This window comes from Peromyscus eremicus, chromosome 8b, assembly GCF_949786415.1.
Source record: "Peromyscus eremicus chromosome 8b, PerEre_H2_v1, whole genome shotgun sequence".
NCBI classification, from domain to species: Eukaryota; Metazoa; Chordata; class Mammalia; order Rodentia; family Cricetidae; genus Peromyscus; species Peromyscus eremicus.
In genome coordinates this window covers 43,998,117-44,010,571 of record NC_081424.1, presented here as the reverse complement: position 1 = coordinate 44,010,571, position 12,455 = coordinate 43,998,117, and the positions used below count along the sequence as shown (strand labels likewise).

The 12,455-nt window shown below is 39.9% G+C and overlaps 1 protein-coding gene across 2 annotated transcripts in view; it reads right to left on the bottom strand.

Moving 5' to 3' along the window:
- Grm1 (glutamate metabotropic receptor 1) overlaps nt 1-9,863 on the bottom strand; it is a 360,861-nt gene extending 350,998 nt beyond the window's left edge. For both annotated transcript variants that reach the window (XM_059272378.1, XM_059272379.1), the window contains exon 1: nt 9,164-9,863. In XM_059272378.1, the coding sequence (XP_059128361.1) occupies nt 9,164-9,863 (700 nt within the window). The remainder of the gene's footprint in view (nt 1-9,163) is intronic.
- Between the last annotated feature and the right edge of the window lie 2,592 nt (nt 9,864-12,455).

Here is a 12,455-nt window from a genome sequence, read left to right as displayed (position 1 = left end):
AGTGTCTGCTGACAAATCTCAAATCTACCTCCTTTTCCAGAAATTGGGACTATAGAATCTCTTGACTTCATTTTCCCATAAACACATAAGACTCAACCAGTCTAAAACTGTGCTTCCTCATTTATTTCATACTTAGTTCTACAAAATGCCATGCGTGGAGGCATTCTAGACTTCTTCCTCTTTGACCTTCAGAACTTCTCAGGCTCTAAATTCTAATTTACCTAATGTATGTCTGTCAAATCCATTCACTTCCTTTTGTGAAACTCTTAATATCTCTAGACTAAGTTGATATATTAACTAAGTTAGTTTTTCTACACCACATGCTCCAACAAAACATATATTCTTATCCTGTTTCATAGCTTCCTTGAGTCCTTTTCATACTCTGTACTCACTAAAGCTTCAAAGCACCATTTTCCAAATCAAAAGTATCTTCATAGTTTCTCTGTGCCTGGAACTTTTCATAGGTTCAACATTTGTACAAAATACAGTCTGAATCTGAATTCCTTGGCTTGGTGAGTGTATTTCATCATGATCTAGGCCTTTCTTCCCTTCTCAACTCCATATTCTCCATAATTAGCAACTTTTTGAGTTCCATGGGTACTCACTGTATTCTATATCAGTGTTTATACTCATATCACTCCTCATCTTTTCCTGATGGAGTCAAGCAAAGATATCACTGCAAGGCCCCTGTGACTGCTTCTTTCCGTTCTTTCCCAAGTCACTCTTCTCTCTGTGACCTCCCGAACTACTACCTGTTTCTATGGCCATATTATATAAGCAAAATGCTACTTACTACATGGTGAATGAAACAGAAGGACTATTTTTCTTAAGTCCCTGTGTTTCAATCACTATAGCAGACTTCAGGCACAGAGAAAGTGCCTATTAAGCATTTATTTTACTTAGAAATTTGGCCATGACTCTTCTTTACCAACAAACCAATATTTGTTGACACAAAAAGTAAAAATAACAAGTGGTCTGCATATTTGTTCAGGAGCAGAGGACTCATTTTTTTGTCTATCATAAATTGTCTCCACTATTTCAATACCTAATATCACCTTAGGAACCTTACTATAAATGGACTCACTATTGAACATACTATTGACAATTTGCTTATTGCTTTTTTCCCCTTCTGTTTAACCACAAAAAGTATGAAATATGGCGGGCACTCAGCTACTCAGGAGATAGTAATCAGGGGATTGCTTGAGTTCAAGAATTCCTGGCCGGCCTGACCACAGTTCTCAAAAAATACTGTAGTCAGACAACAGAGATACTGACTTGGGTTTGGTAAGAGCTATGAAAGACACTGACTAGGCAAAGGGGTTAGACTTAAGAACACCATCAGTGATATGATTATTATGAAAAGATAGAGTGGGGTGTGCTAGTCAATGTTAACAAATCATCAAGATATATTTCACTCCTCTTTATTTTCACACCCCTGCCCTCAAAATAGCCCACATTTTTTTCACGCAGATTCAGCTATGCTAAGACACTCTTAATTTGAATTACTAGAAAATCTGACAACAATAATGACATGTAACATTTTATTAGCACTACTGTCTTTCATCAGCACAACAAACTTATGGGATTTTCTTTTGTAACTTTTACTCCTGATGGACGGAAACTTAGTGACTGATTTCTAATTTCCTCGAAATGTAGATTTTATATGGAATAACTACTCAAAATTGAAATTCATTTCCTTTCTCTGAGACAATGACAAAAGATGGCCCATCTACAAGATGGTTAATAAGCACATATACCAGGGTAGAGCTGCCCAGATGTAAAATCATAGCCAGATCAAGTAAAAAAAAAAAAAAGATGTGATTCAGACCTTCCATATATATGTGGAAGGTTAAAGCAAGAAACTTGGGAACAAAAGAAGTTGGAAATGACACTGTGTTGTTCAAAGACTTTCTGCTATTTGCAAGTTCAAGAGTAGAGCGTGTTTTATAATATCAACATGCCAGAATGTGGTCAGGGCAAGAGGGTTGAGTGTAAAGGACATGGAGTTGATATCAACTAACACCAAAGACAAGGATTGTATCAATGAATGTTACAGTCATCCACAACTAAAGCAAGAGTTGATGTTGACAGGATGACACTCAGCTGTGAGAATGAGTTTGCAGAGTAGAGAGGTACCTCCCAGGAGCTTCTAAATTGCAACAGGATAGTTGGGTACAATGAAGCTGGAGCAAATGACAAGGACATTATAGGCAGACAGTCTACAAGGATGGGTCATGTGAGCTTCAAATAACCATGGATTTGAGAAAATGTCTAACACAAATCTAAATGACTACTGGCTTTGCTACCAGTGAATGTCATGGTCTTGGGTGTGTTATTTATATCACTGTGTGGCCCTAGTTTACTTATTTAAAACATGAAAAAGTTTTTTGAAATCTATGCCAAATTCTGTACTTTTAACAATGAAGTTCATTTCACCTTCAGTTTCTAGGTTTGGGGTCAAGCTGGCAGATACTATTAACTGGTTTCTTTTACTTGCTCAATATCCGTGAGTTAAGAAGATTTCATGACTCTCGAAGTTTATCAAAGGTAACTGAATGGTAGATACTTATGCCAGCTCTTTGCTTTACAAAACACTGCTATAAAGTCAGTAATGTCACACTAAGCATCATTCTTAGTTTACAAATAAAACTGGGGTGCACATAGTATTTTCCATAATCCTTTGGGAATCTATTTCAGAAATTGATCAAATATGATTTTAAAAAAGAAATCCAAGGGCCTATAACTACTTATTTGTTTCTAGTTCTTCTAGTATTTTGAGGCTCTTGATGACAATAATAGTAGTAGTAATGATAACAGTTGTTATTTTTATTGTTATTTCAAGTTATGATCCTAAAACTCACAAAAGCATGTGATTTTATATTTGATTCATGTATTCATTACTGAATTTCATTAAAAAGGAAATAAGCCAGATGTAGTGCCCATTCTCCTACCACTTAGAAGGATGATATAAGGGAATTGTTTTGAATTGTTTTGAGTCAGTCAGGCTACATTGAATTCTGGACACTATGGGACTCTGACATTAAAAGAAAAAGAATGGTTATTTAGGAACCAAAGAATTTATGCTCCTAAAATTATTTTGTTTCACTCACTGGTTAAGGATTTTATTGGAATTGTTTAAGGAATTAGTATCTAAATATCCTTGTTCCCCCAAATCAGTAACTTATTGGCTATGAAGTTAGCAAAAGAGAAAATCCTAAAATCAATACATGAGCACGTCTTAGCACCAAGTTACTTCTTGAATCAATAAACACTTTTCACAAAATACTACTATTGTATTTGGTATAACAGTACCAGCAAGTTAAGAAGGCAAATATTTCTGTAAAAATGAAAAAAAAAAATTATGTAAGTGAAAATTCCAAGTGTAGATACTTATAAAAAATGTTGAATATATAAAAGAAGCAAATATTTCTACATAAATTCAAAGTCTGATGATAACTCTCAGATGGATGAAACAGAGATCATTTTGACAAGGCTTTATATTCTGCCTTCAATCTGGTTTTTCAATTACAGTTTCAATGAAAATTGACAACCTTGATGAGATGTTGCTTCCAATGTAAAAATCAGAATAGTTTGAACTACAAAGTAACACCAGCCCTTTGGTTGTAGGTACTCACCAAATTACTTTGTGTGCTGGCCTCTCCCACATCAATTAATACTCAAAACAGTTCCCCACAGGCATGCACAGACATCACTCTAACCTAGGTGAGTCTTCAATGGAGGCTCTCCTCTCAGAGGACTCTAGGCTGCGTCAAGTTGACAATGAAAGCTAGCACTTAGAGAATGGGTTTGGTAAATATAGCCAATATAAGGAAAAATGAAGACACACATTCAAAGGTATAAACACAGGATGGCTTGTGTTAAAAATAAATGTGTTTATAAACTATATCTAGGCACAAAGTAACACCTGATATTTATGATTATTTGTGTCTTCAAAGAAAATGTCTAGTTTGCTTTCTCTAATATAAACTAGGAAATTATGTAGTATAGTTTTCAAAAATCACCCTCTAAAACATTAAACACAGAAGGTTGGGGTTTGAAGAAACTAATGCACAAGCATGAAATATATGGGTGAATGAATTAGATGAAAACAAGGGTCTACCTGGATGCAAATACTCTTAGTAAGTCACAAATTACGCCCATCCCTGGCTTTCTTTCCCACCTTTTATCTTGCTAATGACAGATTCAAGTCAGTTGTCTTTGAATCAGGTTTAATTTGACTTGGATGTGCTTTTCTTTAAACCCAAACTGACACATGACAAGACCCTCCATTACTTGTCCTTCATGTACATAAGTACTCAAGGAATCTAAGAAGAATCCACATATGTCCTTAGTTTCCTGGCCCACACTCACGACTTTAAGTAATTACACCTGTTTATTTTCTCTGCCATAGACTTTCAATGCTGCAGCTACCTTTTAGAAATGTTATATTCCGGAATAAAAACTGAACAAAAATTCCCTTGTCTCCAGCTAATAATTATGCTAAAAAAAATTTCTTTCATTGTTTCCTAAACATGGATGAACCATGTTTCCAAGTGTCAAAGCTGCAATGATTAGTTGATTAGTTGAATGCCTGTTGATTATTTCACATGTGGTTAACTCCACCCTCTTTAGACCATAAACTAGCTGGTAACTGAAACCTCCTTCAAAAATCTTACAGTTTTTATGCAGCTAATGTTCACATCTGTTGAATATCTGTTGCAATAACTCTTCATGTAAACTATATATAGTAATATAGATTACTAGTATAGATACCACCAGGTGGTATGGTTTGGAGTGGAAGAACATTCTCCAAGGGCAATTCACACTAGCCTAAGTGAATGTCAACAGTATCTAGGAAGTAGTTCACTGTATATAGTATAAGACTTCACACCTGATATTTTATTAAGGTGTTAGTGTATATTATGGCATAGAGCTGGGATGCTTGGGTGAATTACAAAATTCACCAAGGTTACAAAAGCTGATTTAAGAAAAATAAATTTATACTTAAAAAGAAACATCACAATTCTATTCTTGTATATAATTGCAGTAATAGTAACAAAAATTAACAGATGCTCAAAGATAGAAGGAAGCAAGATATGGCTATTGGTAGTAATGCAGAATTTTAGGAGATTTTTGAGATATTAATTTGTGGAAGATCTGCTTGAAATCAGCAAAAGGCATGAGGAAAACAAAAGATGAGTAAATGAACTTGTGAAGAGAGAATTCAGTGATGATAAATGTCAGCTAGAAGAGGAGACTGGTTGTCTCAAATGACGCTTAGCAGAGGGGAAATGCTAGAAACTTCAGGGCATCAGCTTCAGGGGTTTTGAAAATGACTAGGTTGTATGCTTCTGAAATTAACTCCTAAATCATCTCATTAGAATCCTTCTACAATTAGACAGTCTAGAGATTGAATGGGGGAAGAGTGGTGTTAGCTTTAGCATCTTTCACATGTTGGTCTAAATAATCTTTCAAGACACTACTATTCCTTGCTACATGAAAAAATAGAACAATTCATGGTAGAACTTCCTGTGGAATAGATTGCAATCAAGACAATAAAAGAAAGATCCTGGAAAATGAACAGGAACCATGACAATAGACACCCTCAAGCAGAAGTTAGTATATGTAATTTTGTGAGACAAATCATGCTTAAATTATGTATCTATGACTTAGAAGGATTTTCCTCTAATACCATCATATTTTTAAATTGTTTCACTTCAAGTGGAAAAATGTTTCTAAAAAAAGAAAAAACTCAAATATTGAAAATAAGCAAAAAAAAGGCTAATTGCATATAAAATATAAATACATATCAAGAGAAATGTGGTACCAAAATGAAACCCAACTACTCAAGAAGTAATCTTAAGGTGGACATTTGCAGAATGGAAACATCATCATTAAAATCACTGCTCATCTGCCTCCCTGAGACAAAATCCTAAGAATAAAAGTCTTAAAGCAGAAGGAAATAAATCCAACCCTAAAGAAAACTTGTTAAAGCTACAAACTCAAAGAACACGTTAATGAACTTTCTCAAAGCTTTGGACTTAATCACCTGAAATTGTTACTTTTAAAAGTTGGTTTATCCAGCCTTTTGGAATGATTGATTTGACTTTTGCCCAGCAATCTTTGTTTCATCAGAAGAATGGAATAAAATGTCCTTTTAGTACTCCATGCATAGCATATTTAAAGACACACATCTCAAGTGAGCATCCAGAGTGGATTTGAATTTTGTTGGAACATAAACAGGGGTCTACTGCTTCAGTATCCCTCTTCCTCTTCAACCTCACAGTATTCAGGAAGCAATCAAGAGTGGCTTCTGGTGCTGCAGGTGAAAGAACTTTATGTGCACCGTTTCTCTCTCCTGTCAGTTAAACTGACAGTTATCGTGGAGAGTTCAGTACAAGTAATGGAAGCTTGAAAGCCATGTAAAAGAATGTAACTACTAAATTCCAGTGGTGAAAAACAAAACAGAAAACACCTCAGGGCTTATTTCATTGTAGAATAAAGTAATAATTTAATATAAAACAATCAAGACAATGAACATATACCCCATCCTATGACTTTTTTTAAAAGTCATCAAAATTAATTATAGAAGTTAAGGTACACCAGTGCAGCCACTTCCAATGTGAACTGTACTAGGTTTGTTCCTGATAAAACAAACTGTGGTAAACTGACCAGTGAGTGGATGATTTGGAAAGGAGAGGTAAAATAAAGGTCACTAGAGGCCCCAGGATTTCTAAGCTCCAAACTCATATATTGAGACTAGCAGTCTCCCTTGATGAAGAGTGCCCAGATGGCAGAGACATCCCTGGTATGTGGTCTTCACAGCTTCTTGACAGGAAACTGCCACCAGGAGGTGACCCCATCAGTCTGAAGGCAGGAAAATTACTATGTGAACCAAGGAAGTACACCACAGTCCCTGAGAAGCAGAGGGCAGAGCCTCAGAAAAAATAAATTTACAGTTGGTGCTTACTCAAAAGAGCTCATACAAAATTTCTTTGGAGTTTGAAGAATGTAAAAGCAATTTGGTTTTCACAGGTAAAACGTGTTATAAAAGGAGAAACCAATTCCCATTAGAAGGAAGAAAGATGTGTATCTAAGTGATGACGCTCTGTGAGCAAGATGTAGCTTGGAATTAATTACAATGTGGAGACACCTTCCTTGCTATACAACAGTAATCCGAAGACAGAAAGGGACAAAGCAACCCAAGCTAATCCAGGTAGGTATTTCTTCAACAAAATTAGCAAACCCAAGTCAAATACATTTCCAAAACATGATTCTCTTGTCAGAAAAAAAATCATGATTAGCAGTTATTTTAGTAACATAATTCTTTTGAAAACCAGACTTAAGAGGCACCAGACTTAAGAGGCGAAGGTCTCCTATTGTCTCCCTCCCCCAAAACGTAATATGGGAAATAAAGCTACTATAAAAATGATGAATTATCACTCCCTCCTGCAGAAAGAACTCATACTTCTGATAATGGTAACCAATTATTAAGGTCAATAGAGGAAGAAATATTAAATGCTCAAATGAATCACATTTAACCTGGGTTTTGCTATTCCCTGTCGATTGATCTCTCCAGTGCTGATATTTCACACATTTTAACTTGTGCTTTCAGAAGGGTCTACCTAGGCACTAGAAGAAACTGTACTACTCAAATGTAGTAAATTGGCATTTAAACCTTAAAATGTAAATAATTAACTGCCGAATTCAAAGTTGCAGTTCAAAGAGGGATTAGTTTGTGTTCAAAAGAGGTATGAAAAGGCATCACTAAAAGCCAAGATTCAGGAGCAAGGGTCAGGAAACAGGAAGTTTTTTGTTTCTTTTTTCCATCAGCCAAGTCTGGAATTCTGTGTAAATCTACATTAGTTTGGAAAACTCTGTTCCCTTGATTGACAGATCTGTTGACATCAACTAAAGACAGCACACACTTGGTGACTGAACATTGAGCAGTTTTCAGTGAAACCATGTCTATGTACTTTCTTTCGCTATTTTGATTTTAAGAAATATGACTGCAATACTTTTTAATCTCTTGTACATGTCAGATAAATACTTGTGAATTGTTGTCTTAGAAGTTAATTTCAGCCAGGTGCTCTGTTTCCTTATAAACCCTCTAGGGGAAGTTAGAATCGATGAGCTCAAAAATCTCATTTTAGCCGAAACTTCATATAAGCTTCAGTGAAAAGAGTAAAGAAAATCTTTTATGTGAGAAGTCTCCAAGAATTCACATCTATAGTGTTCTGAAAAAAACCAAAGCTTTAACCTGAGGTCAGACTACTTCATTTTTCAAAAGCCGTTTTAAATTTGATCCTGCTGTCCTTTTGTTGGCATTTTATCAACGGTCTCTGTTTAAATTCTGAAGAGCAAGGTCATGATGCTAAAAACTCTAAGCCCAAACTCAACTCCAAGATATTCTCAGCACCATTTCTCATTAAAAACAAGGTAATTTGGGGGGGGGGGTTATGATTTTGGCACATGAAGTAAGGGAAAATAAACAAATGTTTAAAATATTTACTTTTGTATGTAAGGTATTCCAGAATTTTAAATTTTCCTTTCTGATATCCTAAGGAAGATGAATGAATACCCCATTCCCAGGGAAGGGGTGTGTGTGTGTGTGTGTGTGTGTGTGTGTGTGTGTGTGTGTGTAGGAGCACCAGAGGACAATGGAGCCTACTTTCAGATGTTTAAGATAAAGCTCACAAGCTCACATTTCAAATCCACAGTAGAAGACAGGGAGTAGGGTGTGCGTGCATGAATTACTCACTTTGATAGCCCGCTAAGCTTGGGAAAGCATTGGCCACTCATTGAAGGGAAATCCAGTACCTTTACCTTGGACCAATAAGCCTACCAAATACAAACACAGACTATGAGGGTAAACCACCTTAAGATCTGTAAGTCAAATCTACAGTTGGACACCTTTGCATGCAGTTTTCATATCTTTTATACCCACCCCCCAAAACACCCTAGAATACCATTTCACTGCACTGTAATTACCAAGAAAGGAAGATAAAAAAGCAATGCCTAGGTGGGCGTGCACTGAGAAGGGTAAAGTCAGCTTCCCGCTGTGCTAGAAATAAACAGAGACTACATACACTACGTTCCTGGGCACAAACCACACAATTCTTTGACTCTTTTGGTGGTTTTCTTTCCCAGATAGAGTGCCTACCTTCCGTGTGGACTGCAGAGACATAGGTCCAATTGTAACGTTTGACTATGTCAAGCATCGCCCTTGCCTGCAAAGTGTCAGAAGGGACCACCCTCAGGAAGTATTTGTACAAAGTTTTGTCGCTCAGGTCTATACTTGTGGCAGAATAGGCGATCTGTGGGATGTCGAACAGCTGGAGAAGATTCTGAACTTGAATGGCCACAGAGCTGGAGCCAGGGCCGATCACTCCAGCAATAGGCTTCTTAGTCCTGCCTGGGGGGAGGGTCTGGCCATCAGGCAGGCAGCGATTCAGCCCATCCTTCTCATCTCGGATGGAAATCAGAGAGTCCCTGATGAACTCGATGCTCTGTTCCAGAGCCACGGAAGAATGCCAGCAGGAGTCCCGGATCTCACTGCCCAGGGTGATGTTGGGCAGGAGCACCGGGTCTGCATTGATCTTATCCAACGTGTGGAACATGGCCTCCACCCTCTGGATACCATACTGTTCTCTGATCTCCCCACACTTCCTCTCAGGTACCTTCTCTGCTGGAGGTTGGTGATGGACTGAGAAGAGGGCTCCAATGATGACATCTCCGTCCATTCTGGCCACGGAGCGCTGAGACGAGGCACCCGCCAGCAATACTTTTCTGTCGGGAATTCTGGGCAAAATGCTCATCTCCCAAAAGATCAGTGGGAAGAAAACCAAGAGGAGCCGGATCATTGTGGCGGAGACGCGGTACACCGCGGGCCAGCCGAGTTCCCACGCCGGTCCTGCCTGCAGGTTCCCAGCGTGAACCACCCAGACGTCCGCGGCTGCCTTTCTACGCTGCTTCGTGCCTTTGACCAACACAGCTGGTTCAATGCTTTCTCTGCCTCCACCACCTCTTCTCTCCTCTCCGCTTCCTCTGGCTGGTCCTCCGCGACCGCTCCCACACCCTGGGGGCGTTCTTAGAGGAAATCAAGTCCCGGTTTTTCACTGGTGCCCGAAGGTGTGTAGATCAGGTGTGCAATGTGCGGCGTGTTAGTGGCCGTGAGCTGGACGCTGATAATGAAAGAGGGAAGTCAATGCCAGGTCATCGGAGGAATTGTGTTTAAACTCTGGGATCTGTGATGTTAACTAACCCTTGTCCCCGTCCAATTGACCTCAACACATTCTTCAGAAACAGCTAGAGAGGCAGCTCTGATCAGGGACGGGAACTGTTGTGCCCTGCTCGCTCGCTACTGGGGTCCTGAGAGGTGCAGAGCCCTGCTGACCCGCCCCCCTCCAGCCTCAGGTCCCTTCTCTGTTCCTCCAAACCTACCAAGCTTTCTCAGGTGATGGGGGCAGCAAGGGGAGGGAGAGGGGAAGAGGGGAGGAGCTAAATCCTTCAACCTAAGAGAACTTTCCCGGATTTGAAAAGACCAACTTTTTTCCCAGAAGAAAATTTGGGAACTCTTTGCAAGGTAGAAGCGCTCTTTTAAAAGCAACGCAAACAATGGAAGCACCTTTTACTTTAACACTTAAGGGTTGAAGAGACCCTGACACACAATTTTAGTAGTAAATGTAAATGCGACAGCTTGTGAAAAAGCCATATGAGTTACTAAGGCAACGTCTGGTAGTCTCCCTGTCTTGGGGTTTGGTATGTTGCACCCCCTAAGAAATGAGGCTTCCAGTAGAAGTAAAATAGATAACTTGTTTTTCGAGATGGGGTTGGAGAGGAGGGGGATATCCTGCATCCGCCTATGTACCGGAACCTTTGTGGCTTTGCATCGCTGTAAGAAATGGAAGAAAGGTAGCTGGGCATAAGGGGGTCGCCTTTGGCACAGCAGCCCGAGCCACTACGCGGTCAGAACCCTGGACAGCGCTCCACGCCCGTGGAGACACCTTTCCTTGCGGCGCCTTCAAAGATGCTGGAAATCCTTGACCTCCCTTCGCTCTTTCTGCCTCTTTCCTTCGCCTTCTACACACACACACACACACACACACACACACACACACACACACACACACACACACACACACACACACACACACTCCCTTTCTATCGCCTCCCTAGTATCTCTCCACCCTCATTCTCTACGCCGAGCTGTTCTGCAGGTTTACACTTCAATCCAACTGCTTTGGGGGTAGAGGCACCTGCGGGGCTGAAGTTGGCTCCCTCTCCCGTCCCTCCCCTTTCTCAAGGTGAGAGTCAAGATGAAAAGGGGGCTGCGGGAGCAGGCTGGGAGTGAAAGCACATGAGGCAGGGCACAAAAGAGAGAGGAATCCAGCCAGACGCCCACCCACCGATCCCCATGGCTTCTCAGACATGCAGGACTAAAAGAGATAAATAAATAAATGAAGATCCTCCTGGATCCAAGAGAAAATCCGATAGATCAGAACACTACCTTCCTTTGGGGGTGGGCTTCACCGCGGGAAGAGATCTACTCACCTGACCCAGTTTGGGGTATGTACTCAAGACCTACCTGAGTCCGGGTAGACAGAGCTATTGGTCCCCAGGTCAGAGGACTGCAGCCGCCCTCGGTGGTTCGCAGACACCTCAGCTCCAATCCAGACGGTGCAAGGATGCGATCTGGGCTGTACACTAGTGCCCTCTTTCTTCAGCACTATTTTACCGCAAGGGAGAAAAAAAAAGAAAAAAAAAAAAGAAAAAAGAAACCGGGGGAGGGAGGCAAACTCAAAAAAAAAAGCAGGTCACCCAAGGTTTGTCTGATATCTAATATATAAAAAACCAGTCATTTGATAAGGGAGGAGAAGCTAAAGAAATGCAGAAGCTATTATTTTCCCCACGGCTGAACTGTCTGAGAGGCTTTAAAGAGGCCATCAGACACATGGATATTCAGTAATATCTGGTCAGAGGAATGAGGGGCTCAATGGGCTGGTTTGGGGTGATTATTTTTCTTTGCATTTATTTCAGGGACTCACATTTTTTTCCTCTCTAGAAATGAGATCCATACTCAGAAAAGCAATGTGTGCAGTATGTGTATATATCTAGGGAGAAGGTTCTGTTGGCAGGTCGCAAAGAAGATGGGAAGAGATTCCATGGGGGTGGGACATGGGAAAGGAAGAACATACACATCCTAAAACAGGATGAGCCAAATGTGGAGTGGCAAGCCACACCCACCTTTTCCAGGTCAAGATGTATCTAAATTGAGAACAAGAGGTCACATGAAGACACTGGAGTGAAAAACACTTATCCGAATTCCTCCCAGACTGCCAGCACCTTCCCGACAGGTCTCACAGTGTCGCCTCTTACTGCATGAAAACTGGAAGTTAAATCACATTCCTCTGGGGACAGGGTGGCTGAACAGAATGAGTCCTGGCTTTTTCAGA